General features: G+C 49.5%; 1 protein-coding gene across 1 annotated transcript in view; it reads right to left on the reverse strand.

Annotated features, from left to right (window-relative positions):
- Positions 1 to 14,575, reverse strand: part of LOC143804137 (class I histocompatibility antigen, F10 alpha chain-like) — a 94,604-nt gene that overhangs the window by 58,747 nt on the left and 21,282 nt on the right. Inside the window, exon 3 of the mRNA XM_077281923.1 lies at positions 5,080 to 5,358. Within this exon, the coding sequence (XP_077138038.1) occupies positions 5,080 to 5,358 (279 nt within the window). The remainder of the gene's footprint in view (positions 1 to 5,079; positions 5,359 to 14,575) is intronic.

Consider the following 14,575-nt stretch of genomic DNA (forward strand, 5'->3'; position numbering starts at 1 on the left):
TTCCAGCGCTGTTATTTGCGGCTGCTTCATTCCAAACGCTGGCAAGGAAACCTGTATATTACGGCAACGCTGGAAGGCGGGGGACCGGGGGAGCGTCTGAACAGCGCAGTGCGCATGCCCAGGAACCCCAGCCCCGCACTGTGCATAATGAATAACACAGTGCGGGGCGGGGATTCAGCAACAGGGTGGCCACACTGCCCGCACAGGCGCAGTCAGGCACCCTGCATCTGACCTATGACGGACAATGAAGACTGCGCCTGTCACAGGCAGGCACGCACAGCACAGGCGCCGGATTTAAGAAGAAACAGCGCGCAGGGGGCGGCGACCACATCCCCAGAAGAGAAGAGTGACGGCCGTTGGGAGATTCACGAGGAAGCTTCGGACCGCCTCCAGGTCTAAGGACAGGTTATTTTGTACAAATTATAAAACGCTTTATTGAGGGAATAACTGAATCAAAAACTAAAAGAGCCACCTTGTTAGACTGCAGCATTACTGCTGCACAAGGTGGCTCTTTTAGTTTATATAACGGCTGGAGGGGGTGACAGTGGCCCTTTAAAAATGAAAAAAAGCATTTATTTCCATTTTCCCATTAGGGTTAGGGCTAGGGTTAGGGTTAGGGTTGGGGCTAGGGTTAGGATTATATTTACGGTTGGGAATAGGGTTGGGATTAGGGTTAGGGGTGTGTCAGGGTTAGGGTTGTGGTTAGGGTTACCGTTGGGATTAGGGTTAGGTATGTGTTTGGATTAGGGTTTCAGTTATAATTGGGGGGTTTCCACTGTTTCGGCACATCAGGGCTCTCCAAACGCGACATGGCGTCCGATCTCAATTCCAGCCAATTCTGCGTTGAAAAAGTAAAACAGTGCTCCTTCCCTTCCGAGCTCCCCCGTGTGCCCAAACAGGGGTTTACCCCAACATATGGGGTATCTGCGTATTCAGGACACATTGGACAACCACTTTTAGGGTCCAATTTCTCCTGTTACCCTTGGAAAAATACAAAACTGGGAGCTAAAAAATAATTTTTGTGGAAATTTTTTATTTTTTATTTTGCGTTATAAACTGTAGTGAAACACTTGGGGGTTCAGAGTTCTCACAACACATCTAGACGAGTTCCTTGGGGGGTCTAGTTTCCAATATGGGGTCACTTGTGGGGGGTTTCTACTGTTTAGGTACATTAGGGGCTCTACAAACGCAATGTGACGCCTGCAGACCATTCCATCTAAGTCTGCATTCCAAATGGCGCTTCTTCCCTTCCGAGCTCTCCCATGCGCCCAAATGGTGGTTCCCCCCACATTTGGGGTATCAGTGTACTCAGGACAAATTGGACAACAACTTTTGGGGTCCAATTTTTCCTGTTACCCTTGACAAAATACAAAACTGGGGGCTAAAAAATAATTTTTGTGGGAAAATTTTTATTTTTTATTTTTACGGCTCTACATTATAAACTTCTGTGAAGCACTTGGTGGGTCAAAGTGCTCACCACACATCTAGATAAGTTCGTTAGGGGGTCTACTTTCCAAAATGGAGTCACTTGTGGGGGGTTTCAATGTTTAGGCACATCAGTGGCTCTCCAAACGCAACATGGCGTCCCATCTCAATTCCTGTCAATTTTGCATTGAAAAGTCAAACGGCGCTCCTTTCCTTCCGAGCTCTCCCTTGCGCCCAAACAGTGGTTTACCCCCAAATATGGGGTATCAGCGTACTCAGGACAAGTTGTACAACAACTTTTGGGGTCCAATTTCTATTCTTACCCTTGGGAAAATAAAAAATTGGGGGCGAAAAGATCATTTTTGTGAAAAAATATGATTTTTTATTTTTACGGCTCTGCATTATAAACTTCTGTGAATCACTTAATGGGTCAAAGTGCTCACCACGCACCTAGATAAGTTCCTTAGGGGGTCTACTTTCCAAAATGGTGTCACTTGTGGGGGGTTTCAATGTTTAGGCACATCAAGGGCTCTCCAAACGCAACATGGCGTCCCATCTCAATTCCAGTCAATTTTGCATTGAAAAGTCAAATGGCGCTCCTTCCCTTCCGAGCTCTGCCATGCGCCCAAACAGTGGTTTACCCCCACATATGGGGTATCGGCGTACTCAGCACAAATTGTACAACAACTTTTGGGGTCCATTTTCTCCTGCTACCCTTGGTAAAATAAAACAAATTGGAGCTGAAGTAAATTTTGTGTGAAAAAAAGTTAAATGTTCATTTTTTTTTTAAACATTCCAAAAATTCCTGTGAAACACCTGAAGGGTTAATAAACTTCTTGAATGCAGTTTTGAGCACCTTGAGGGGTGCAGTTTTTAGAATGGTGTCACACTTGGGTATTTTCTATCATATAGACCCCTCAAAATGACTTCAAATGAGATGTGGTCCCTAAAAAAAAATGGTGTTGTAAAAATGAGAAATTGCTGGTCAACTTTTAACCCTTATAACTCCCTAACAAAAAAAATGTCGGTTCCAAAATTGTGCTGATGTAAAGTAGACATGTGGGAAATGTTACTTATTAAGTATTTTGTGTGACACATCTCTGTGATTTAAGGGCATAAAAATTCAAAGTTGGAAAATAGCGAAATTTTCAAAATTTTTGCCAAATTTCAATTTTTTTCACAAATAAACGCAGGTAATATCAAGGAAATGTTATCACTATCATGAAGTACAATATGTCACGAGAAAACAATGTCAGAATCAGTGGGATCCGTTGAAGCGTTCCAGAGTTATAACCTCATAAAGGGACAGTGGTCAGAATTGTAAAAATTGGCCCAGTCATTAACGTGCAAACCACCCTCGGGGGTAAAGGGGTTAAAGAACAAAAATGTTGCTTTTGTCGTTATTTCCCGAAACCTGTAACGTTCACTGCTCAGGTGATGGGGCTGTGAGGGACGGGACTTTGTGCACTGAGTTGGTGTTTTTTTTATTAATGCCATCTTGGGGTTGATGTGACATATTCATCACTTCTTACTTTATCCTGTAATGCTGCAATATTGGTGTTTTTAATATTTTTTTCTCATTACGGTGTTTACTGAATATAAATAAGGGAAGAAGGTTTATATTCACAATTTTTTTCTTGCATTTTATTGTCCTTTTAGGGATCCAGAACCTGCAGTCACTGATCCCTTGTACTAGATCCTGCAGTATTAGGGTATATAGCACAAATCAGGGTCCCCTGTGAAGCTACAGGAGGGTCTTCTGCTCTGTCATGACAGGCGCAGGGGTGTTCAGCAGACCCCCGACTGCCATGACAGCTCATTAGCTCCCCACGATCGTGCTGCGGGAAGCTGATGGGCGCTTAGAATAAACGTTTGCTGTAAATGCTGCTCTCAGCGATTGACAGCGGCATTTGACAGATTAACAGCCATGGTTAGTGTTGAGCGATACCGTCCGATACTTGAAAGTATCGGTATCGGAAAGTATCGGCCGATACCGGCAAAGTATTGGATCTAATCCGATACCGATACCCGATACCAATACAAGTCAATGGGACTCAAGTATCGGACGGTATCTCTGATGGTTCCCAGGGTCTGAAGGAGAGGAAACTCTCCTTCAGGCCCTGGGATCCATACTAATGTGTAAAAGAAATAATTAAAATAAAAAAATATTGCTATACTCACCTCTCCGACGCAGCCTGGACCTTACCGAGGGAACCGGGAGCCTTCTTTGCTTAAAATGCGCGCGTTTCCTGCCTTCCGTGACGTCACGGCTTGTGATTGGTTGTGTGCCGCCCATGTGGCCGCGACGCGACCAATCACAGCAAGCCGTGACGTAATTTTCAGGTCCTGAATGCCTAATTCTAGGCATTCAGGATTTGAAAATTACGTTACGGCTTGTGATTGGTCGCGTCGCGGTCACATGGGCGACGCAACCAATCACAAGCCGTGACGTCACGGGAGGCAGGAAACGCGCGCATTTTAAAATTAAGTCATGGCTTGTGATTGGTTGCGTGCCGCCCATGTGACCGCGACGCGACCAATCACAGCAAGCCGTGACGTAATTTTCAGGTCCTGAATGCCTAATTCATGATTCTAGGCATTCAGGACCTGAAAATTACGTCACGGCTTGCTGTGATTGGTCGCGTCGCGGTCACATGGGCGGCACGCAACCAATCACAAGCCGTGACGTAATTTTCAAATCCTGAATGCCTAGAATTAGGCATTCAGGACCTGAAAATTACGTCACGGCTTGCTGTGATTGGTCGCGTCGCGGCCACATGGGCGGCACACAACCAATCACAAGCCGTGACGTCACGGAAGGCAGGAAACGCGCGCATTTTAAGCAAAGAAGGCTCCCGGTTCCCTCGGTGAGGTCCAGGCTGCATCGGAGAGGTGAGTATATCCCTATTTTTTATTTTAATTCTTTATTTTACACATTAATGTTGTTTCGATACCGATACCCGATACCACAAAAGTATCGGATCTCGGTATCGGAATTCCGATACCCGCAAGTATCGGCCGATACCCGATACTTGCGGTATCGGAATGCTCAACACTAGCCATGGTTGGAGCTCGGCTTCACCCCCAGCATTTAGCGGCAGATGATGGATGAATAGAGCAGCCATCATCTGCCGGAACGTGGTGGCTCAGCTCCTGATCCTGCACCAGAGGCAGGGAGAAGACACTGAATGTACCGGTATGTCAAATGTCAGTAAGGGGTTAAAGAGAAGCCGTCTCCTCTCCGCACTCGTCTATATTAGGACAATTCTGGAGCATCTTTTCTTAGGTTTCTGCATTCTGTGGTTCCTCTGTTATTCCTCCTGGAAATGTATAAATGACTGGACACCGGCTGTGTCCTGCACAATGTGGCCGCTCCGCACTGATCGCACGGTGTCAGTCTGTGTAGGACGCCCCGGACTAGTGACCCCGAGCTGTCAGACATGTCTAGAAGGGAGAACCGAGGAACAGGACAATATGGAGCTGTAAGAAAAGATGGATTCACAGAATAACCATCAGGAGCCGACAGGGGCTTATTACCTATATGGGGGGTTCAGTGTGAGGACAGCGGGGACTACAAGTACAGCAATGACCATAATCACACAGAGGTGACAGGACGCGGACAGCGGGGCGGTGATGATGATGATGAGCGCTCACCTCTCCTCTCCAGATCTTCTCTCCCGTTCTCCACATATTTCTTCAGAAACTCGATACATTCAATCTCCAGATAATTCTTCTGTCTCTCCCCCACTTGTACCTCAGGACTGTTCCATCTCTGTGCGGTGATCTGCGCCTGCGCCATGGTGGGGACATATGTCCACGTCTGTGTGTCCAGGGCCAGGAACTCTCTCCCATCATATCCGTACTGATCGTACCCAGTGATCCCGCCGTCATCTCTCAGCTCACAGCCGGACATAGACTGCACAATATGGAGACCTGCAGACAACACAGGAGCAAAGAAGAAATATCAGCCTGACGATCCAGTGATGAATGTTCCCGGTGTTTCCCATAATCCCCGATATCCGCTGTGTGTAATCGGCCACAGATAATGTAGAGCAGCGGAGACATCGTGCACCGACCACAGTCTGACGTCACTACATGAGATCCTGTAACCCCTCAGTGACCTGTGCGCCATTACTGGTTCTTTTATCTAATTCAACAATTGTGTCCGAAATTTTTATATGGCACTTCCAAGCATAGAGACAACAAATTGGAGATTCAGTGGAATTAACCCCTGACTCCAAAGAAGAGATCCATAAGAGACCAAATAAAGAACATAATTTATTTAGTCACATTAATAAAACCATGATTCATAGCACATACAAGACAAAGAAATACCCAGGGGACCAGAAAATACCCTCCCAAATATATATATACATCAACAGACAGAATGATAATATACCCTCAGACAAAAAGAATAGAACGGCCCGTATGAATAGGAACATTGTAGACCATTATAAGGTCACATATAGCCCAATCGGCCCAATGTCCACTTTCTGGCCGTATTTCATTACAGGATAGTCCGTACTATATTACTTAAATAGGCAGGTATAGAAATCAAAACATTAAAATATCTCACCGCTGCAGCACCTCGGTGGGTGACCACAATGTATTCAATGGTATCGGGTGGTCCGGCGTTCCCCTGTCGCCCCGACGCGCGTTGACGCCTTCTACAGCCCGGAGGATACAGCGCCCCCAGCGGCAGATGTATAGAGAGCGGAGATTACTAGGAGACATTCGCCATTTTCGGGCGCAAGTGATTCTCATCTCCCGATAATGATAATAGCATTTTGAGTGACGTGATTGGACAGTAGAGCTGTCTGTCATCAGTGGAGGCTGCAGGTGGAGGGTGACAGGTACGGAGATGCTGCAGGTGACCAGGGGGCAGACAGCGCAGGTCCTGGAGGAGGCAGAGATGTACTGTATGTACGCGCTGTGCGGCTGTCAGTCATCTGCTGTGCACGCTCCTCCCCACACACTGATTAACCCCCGAGCAGCCGGATCACAGCTAACTGCTGCGTCTCCCTGCGACATCTCCCATCTGTCAGCAAAGAACTGAGTAATCCTGGGGACACGGGCTCAGCAGGAAGCCCCCACTAATGTCCTCTGTGTGCAGCTTCTCCCCCAGTTCCTCCTCCCTTCCCCGACCTTCTCTTCTCCTTCCTGAGCCTCCTCCATTTCCCGACCTCCTCTTCTCCTTCCTGAGCCTCCTCCCTTCCCCGACCTCCTCTTCTCCTGCCTGAGCCTCCTCCCTTCCCCGACCTCCTCTTCTCCTGCCTGAGCCTCCTCCCTTCCCCGACCTCCTCTTCTCCTTCCTGTGCCTCCTCCATTCCACAACCTCCTCTCCTTCTTGAGCCTCCTCCATTCCCGACCTCCTCCTCTCCTTCCTGTGCCTCCTCCATTCCACAACCTCCTCTCCTTCCTGTGCCTCCTCCATTCCACGACCTCCTCTCCTTCCTGTGCCTCCTCCATTCCCCGACCTCCTCTCCTTCTTGAGCCTCCTCCATTCCCGACCTCCTCCTCTCCTTCCTGTGCCTCCTCCATTCCCCGACCTCCTCTCCTTCTTGAGCCTCCTCCATTCCCGACCTCCTCTTCTCCTGCCTGTGCCTCCTCCATTCCCGACCTCCTCTTCTCCTGCCTGTGCCTCCTCCATTCCCGACCTCCTCTTCTCCTGCCTGTGCCTCCTCCATTCCCCGACCTCCTCTTCTCCTTTCTGTGCCTCCTCCATTCCCCGACCTCCTCTTCTCCTACCTGTGCCTCCTCCATTCCCCGACCTCCTCTTCTCCTTTCTGTGCCTCCTCCATTCCCCGACCTCCTCTTCTCCTACCTGTGCCTCCTCCATTCCCCGACCTCCTCTTCTCCTACCTGTGCCTCCTCCATTCTCCTACCTCTTTTCCTTCCAGTGCCTCCTCCATTCCCCGACCTCCTCTTCTCCTGCCTGTGCCCCCTCCATTCCCCGACCTCCTCCTCTCCTTCCTGTGCCACCTCCATTCCCCGACCTCCTCTTTTCCTGCCTGTGCCTCCTCCATTCCCCGACCTCCTCTTCTCCTGCCTGTGCCTCCTCCATTCCCCGACCTCCTCCTCTCCTTCCTGTGCCACCTCCATTCCCCGACCTCCTCTTTTCCTGCCTGTGCCTCCTCCATTCCCCGACCTCCTCTTCTCCTGCCTGTGCCTCCTCCATTCCCCGACCTCCTCCTCTCCTGCCTGTGCCTCCTCCATTCCCCGACCTCCTCCTCTCCTTCCTGTGCCACCTCCATTCCCCGACCTCCTCTTTTCCTGCCTGTGCCTCCTCCATTCCCCGACCTCCTCTTCTCCTGCCTGTGCCTCCCCCATTCCCCGACCTCCTCTTCTTCCTGTGCCTCCTCCATTCCCCGACCTCCTCTTCTCCTTCCTGATTCTCCTCCCCTGAGTAATACAGTGTGATCAGCTTCTCACCTTTCCCTGTAAGAGGGTTAACCCCTTCCTGCTCTGTTTGCTTTTCCGCTGTTATTTCTCCTGTGCAGCAGAGGAGGTCAGGTTAACCCCTTCACACCGGCCCCTTCTGTTCTCAGCCCCCTCTGGCTTTTCACCTTCACTCTGTGGCCATAAACTGTGATAAAGAGAATTCTTGGCCCCTTCTCTCCCCCCTCGGTCTGACCAGGTTACGGTTCTGTTCACACTATGTCTTTTTACGCCATTTAAAAATTGACTCTTTAAGCAGAAGACGTCTCAGAAAATGATTTTGTTCCCTGGAGTTTTGTGAACCTAAAGCGTCTTTTACTTCTGTTTTTGTCTTGTTTCCGGAGTGTTTTTTGATCTCCATAAAGAAAAGAAAACTTTCGTTATTTGTGACAAAAATGCTTTAAAAAAAGTTCAAAAAAGTCACCTCCTCCTTCCCATTAGCGTCTACAGTAAGTATTGAGCGTTTCCTGGAGAATCTACAATCTTCTTTGCCGTCTTGTGCATTTAAAAGAAGCTGAAAAGACTGAACAGATTATTGCACAATGTGAACAGCGAGTTGTTGTTACATAATTATGTTCTTTCTTCTGAACAATTTTTCCAGTGGTTTCTGCAGCGTTTTCTGCTCCACAAACATCAATGTGAACACAACCTACAAGGCAATAAGAGAACGGCTCGGTCAGCAGATTTTGGTGTTGGGTTTTCGGCCCATCGGACCCTGTATCCGACCTTTAGAGACCCTCTGTTCTGTCATCGCTCAATAATAATAATGAATTGGACGTCAGCAAAACAATAATCCAGATATTCAGCAGCAACACAAAAATGTGGGGGTCCGGCTGATGAGACCTCTGTGTACCCAGAGACATTGCGGTTCTGTAATGTGGGGTCCGGCTGATGAGACCTCTGTGTACCCGGAGACATTGCGGTTCTGTAATGTGGGGTCCGGCTGATGAGACCTCTGTGTACCCGGAGACATTGCGGTTCTGTAATGTGGGGTCCGGCTGATGAGACCTCTGTGTACCCGGAGACATTGCGGTTCTGTAATGTGGGGGTCCGGCTGATGAGACCTCTGTGTACCCAGAGACATTGCGGTTCTGTAATGTGGGGTCCGGCTGATGAGACCTCTGTGTGTCCGGAGACATTGTGGTTCTGTAATGTGGGGGTCCGGCTGATGAGACCTCTGTGTACCCAGAGACATTGCGGTTCTGTAATGTGGGGGTCCGGCTGATGAGACCTCTGTGTACCCGGAGACATTGCAGTTCTGAAACGTGGGGTCCAGCTGATGAGACCTCTGTGTGTCCGGAGACATTGCGGTTCTGTAATGTGGGGTCCGGCTGATGAGACCTCTGTGTAACCGGAGACATTGCGGTTCTGTAATGTGGGGTCCGGCTGATGAGACCTCTGTGTACCCGGAGACATTGCGGTTCTGTAATGTGGGGGTCCGGCTGATGAGACCTCTGTGTAACCGGAGCCATTGCGGTTCTGTAATATGGGGGTCCGGCTGATGAGACCTCTGTGTACCCGGAGACATTGCAGTTCTGTAATATGGGGTCCGGCTGATGAGACCTCTGTGTAACCGGAGACATTGCGGTTCTGTAATGTGGGGTCCGGCTGATGAGACCTCTGTGTACCCGGAGACATTGCGGTTCTGTAATGTGGGGGTCCGGCTGATGAGACCTGTGTACCCGGAGACACTGCGGTTCTGTAATGTGGGGGTCCAGCTGATGAGACTTCTGTGTACCCGGAGACATTGCGGTTCTGTAATATGGGGTCCAGCTGATGAGACCCCTGTGCAACCGGAGACATTGCGGTTATGTAATGTGGGGGTCCGGCTGATGAGACCTCTGTGTACCCGGAGACATTGTGGTTCTGTAATGTGGGGTCCGGCTGATGAGACCTCTGTGTACCCGGAGACATTGCGGTTCTGTAATGTGGGGGTCCGGCTGATGAGACCTTTGTGTACCCGGATACATTGCGGTTCTGTAATGTGGGGGTCCGGCTGATGAGACCTCTGTGTAACCGGAGACATTGTGGTTCTGTAATGTGGGGGTCCGGCTGATGAGACCTCTGTGTAACCGGAGACATTGCGGTTCTGTAATGTGGGGTCCGGCTGATGAGACCTCTGTGTCCCCGGAGACATTGCGGTTCTGTAATGTGGGGTCCGGCTGATGAGACCTCTGTGTAACCGGAGACATTGCGGTTCTGTAATGTGGGGGTCCGGCTGATGAGACCTCTGTGTAACCGGAGACATTGCGGTTCTGTAATGTGGGGGTCCGGCTGATGAGACCTCTGTGTATCCGGAGACATTGCGGTTCTGTAATGTGGGGGTCCGGCTGATGAGACCTCTGTGTAACCGGAGACATTGCGGTTCTGTAATGTGGGGGTCCGGCTGATGAGACCTCTGTGTATCCGGAGACATTGCGGTTCTGTAATGTGGGGGTCCGGCTGATGAGACCTCTGTGTATCCGGAGACATTGCGGTTCTGTAATGTGGGGGTCCGGCTGATGAGACCTCTGTGTATCCGGAGACATTGCGGTTCTGTGTCCCCGGATACAGTGGACTCTGCTGACATCCGGCTGCGTTACCTCTTGGCTGCTGTACGGTGAGGACTGATCTCTGTGACCGCTTTCTCACTATGATTCCCGCTGACTTTATGTTGTGACTTTTGTGTTGCTTCCAATTCTTCCTAACAACATTGTGTTATATCAGCCGATGACGGCGGCCGCGATCTCCTGTGATAACTCGTTACTGCTGAAGCCGAGGAAACAGAGACGTCAGGAAGCCCCCGGGAGGGAATTATAGGGGGATATTTTACATTTATTTGGACTAAGTTTAGCTAAAAGAACAAGAATAAAAAATTCAGATTAAAAATGAAAAACTGTCTATAATTAAAAAAAAAAAAAAAAGATTTTTTTTTTGTGTGAAATGTCCCGGATCTAGATGTATAATACGGCAGACACCCTGCAGAAACAAACGCGATCGGTGCTGGCACCAGTCATGGCCATTTATCCACCATAGATTCTGCTGTCAATAGCAACAGCATCTAAATGGTTAATAGAGGGAGGGGGCTGCTACTTTCATCCACTCGGCAGCCCGACACCCCTAATTGTGGGGAAGCGATGGTTGCCAAGTAACAACCTCTGGGTGTGACAGCTACGGTGGCCTGTGAGGTCCTCCCATCAGCAAGGTGTGCAGGACAGGTGTCAGGGGACACATCAGCATTACCACCTCTTACACCAGCGACCGGAGAGTAAAATAATGAGGCCCCACAGTGGGAACCGTGGAGAAAAGTGGAGAAAAAGGCACAAAACAATAACAGAAAAATGTATTGCCAATAAAAACTCAACTTTTATGTCAAAACAGAAACACATATTATGGCCTCGTCCAGGATACACAGATATGTACAGGATACATACGTATGTATACAGTGTAGTGTATATTGTGTATACAGTGTAGTGTGTATATAGTGTATACAGTGTAGTGTGTATATAGTGTATACAGTGTAGTGTGTATATAGTGTATACAGTGTAGTGTGTATATTGTGTATACAGTGTAGTGTGTATATTGTGTATACAGTGTAGTGTATATATTGTGTATACAGTGTAGTGTGTATATATAGTGTATACTGTGTAGTGTGTATATATAGTGTATACAGTGTAGTGTGTATATATAGTGTATACAGTGTAGTGTGTATATTGTGTATATTGTGTATACAGTGTAGTGTGTATATTGTGTGTACAGTGTAGTGTGTATATAGTGTATACAGTGTAGTGTGTATATTGTGTATACAGTGTAGTGTGTATATATTGTATACAGTGTAGTGTGTATATAGTGTATACAGTGTAGTGTGTATATAGTGTATACAGTGTAGTGTGTATATTGTGTATACAGTGTAGTGTATATATTGTGTATACAGTGTAGTGTGTATATATAGTGTATACTGTGTAGTGTGTATATATAGTGTATACAGTGTAGTGTGTATATATAGTGTATACAGTGTAGTGTGTATATTGTGTATATTGTGTGTACAGTGTAGTGTGTATATTGTGTGTACAGTGTAGTGTGTATATAGTGTATACAGTGTAGTGTGTATATTGTGTATACAGTGTAGTGTGTATATATTGTATACAGTGTAGTGTGTATATAGTGTATACAGTGTAGTGTGTATATAGTGTATACAGTGTAGTGTGTATATTGTGTGTACAGTGTAGTGTGTATATTGTGTATACAGTGTAGTGCGTATATTGTGTATACAGTGTAGTGTGTATACAGTGTATACAGTACAGTGTGTATATATTGTATACAGTGTAGTGTGTGTATATAGTGTATACAGTACAGTGTGTATATTGTGTATACAGTGCAGTGTATATAGTGTATACAGTGTAGTGTGTATACAGTGTAGTGTATACAGTGTACTGTGTATATAGTGTATACAGTGTAGTGTGTATATAGTGTATACAGTGTAGTGTGTATACAGTGTAGTGTGTGTATATAGTGTATAGTGTATACAGTGTAGTGTGTATATAGTGTATACAGTATAGTGTGTATATAGTGTATACAGTGTAGTGTGTATATAGTGTATACAGTGTAGTGTGTATACTGTGTATACAGTGTAATGTGTATGTTGGGTATACAGTGTAGTGTGTTTATAGTGTATACAGTGTAGTGTGTGGCAGACGCGGTACTGTATAAGGTGCGCGTCTCTGACTGGGGAGCACACATAGAGAGCAGCATTAAATGATGTCAGTGCCAGTTCCCCCCTAGCATCACTCCCCCCTTGGTGATGCACTAATTGGAAGACCCCCGGCCGGCTGGTGGTCACTAGAGGGGAGGGGGGGAGCTCCTAGATAACCCCCCTGGCATCACTCCCCCTTAGTGAGGCACTAATTGGAAGACCCCCAGCCGGCCAGTGGCCACTAGGGGGGAGGGGTCCTACGGCCACTCCTACAGGGGTTAAATCCAGGTGTCCGGCCGGGAACATCCTCTTTTCCTCCCGGCGGACACCTGGAAGCTTTTGTCTGCCCCTGCAATAGTGATGTCGGATCCCCTGTTCGAGGCCTTACAGAGGAGAGGGCACAGGAAGGTGAGAACTGGCTTCAGGCTTTTTACCGATATCAGGGCTCAGCTTCCTGCGCCCTCTCCCGACCCCCTGCCCTCAATTCCCGTAGCGGGTCCGGCCGCGGCCTCCCTTACGCCCGCTCCCACTTGTGGCCTGCTCAACCCCTGCTGCGGGCTGAGGGGCGTCCTGTGCTGCGTCCCGGGGAGCCTGAGTCTGAGACCCCTGCGCGGGTCCCTCTCTCTGTCACGCAGAGAGCAGAGGGTTTCGCAGCCGCAGGACATCAAGGCAGTCTCCCAGAGGCGGTGGGGAAGGGCCGGGCGCCGCTCCCACCAAAAATGCCAGCTGTGTCCCCGTCGTCGGCCCGCGGCGGGCGGTGTCTCCTGCGCCGGTGACCAGCGGCGTGCAGGCTGGCGCCGCCAGGCTGCGCGAGACATTGCTCCCTCCCCTGGCCGCTCCGGCGGATCTCCCAGCTGTGCGGGGAGGCGGGCGGTCTGCCTGCTTCCCCGCGCTCCGGAGCGGCTCCAGGTCGAGGGGGGGCGGCCTCGCCGCTGCCGGCATCTCCCTGCTCCCTCCTCGGGCTCGGCCCGGAGCTCGGAGAAAGCTCCGCCCACCCACTTCCGGTCACCGCATCAGCTGGAAACAGCGCTGGCCAGTCCACGGTTGCCTTCCCTGTGGGAACATATATGTCGCCCGCAGGGGGTAACCTGGAGGCTGGCGATAACGCTGCACGGCTCCCAGAGCGCGCCGATCGGTCAAACCAGACCGATCAGCGCGCGGATTTCTTACCAGGCCTGACCTCCAGCCTACCCCCCGGCAGACGCAGCACTGATGCCTGCACGGGGGTATCAGGGGTCAGGCCGTAGAGGTCACAGGGCAGCTGATGAGCGCATTGTTCGGTCCAATAGGACCGAGCATGGCGCTCAACAGCTGCACACAGGGAATCAATGCAAAATATCAGTAAACAAGCACCAAACACGGACACAGCCACCCCCCCCCCTTCCCAAATTACTAATAAAAATTAACCGTTACCCGCTGCCCCACCAAAATCCATCCTGAATACAGCTACCTCCTAACCCCCCCCCCCCCTCTTCTAAGTAGCACTACGGGACCGTTTAGCGCCAATATTCCCTCTAGTGATAACGTTGGAAACCCCCCCTTAGCTCCGCTGATCAACTGCGGACGAAGGCGTAGACGCCAAACATCCTCCCAATCCTCCTAGAATAAATACCATTGGCATTCACGCTACCCCTCTAAATGTCCCTCCCGTCACCGACGCAGACTCAGCTCCCATAGGAGCCGCCTCAGATAGCGGGCCTCAGGATAGCTGGCATCAGCAACATCCGAGGGGTCCGATTTATTGCAGAGCACGGATAGAAGTTAGTGGGCACGCGACAAAACGTCAAAATCAAGGGCACCCTCTAGGGCTTTCAGCCGGGGAGAACAATCCCCCGCGGCTTCCAGCCTCAACAACAAGCACACAATCGCCGAAAACAGAGCCAGTAATCCGCCACTACGTGGTTGGAATCGGGCTCCAACGCACGATACTCAGAGCATCGGCCAGCACATCGGCCAGTCCCTCGCTGTAGCGGGAGCCAGAGTTTCCCCGTCCTGCGACATTACCCCATCAACATCTGCGGGGGTTCCTCCAGGATCGGA

This window comes from Ranitomeya variabilis, chromosome 1, assembly GCF_051348905.1.
Source record: "Ranitomeya variabilis isolate aRanVar5 chromosome 1, aRanVar5.hap1, whole genome shotgun sequence".
NCBI classification, from domain to species: domain Eukaryota; kingdom Metazoa; phylum Chordata; class Amphibia; order Anura; family Dendrobatidae; genus Ranitomeya; species Ranitomeya variabilis.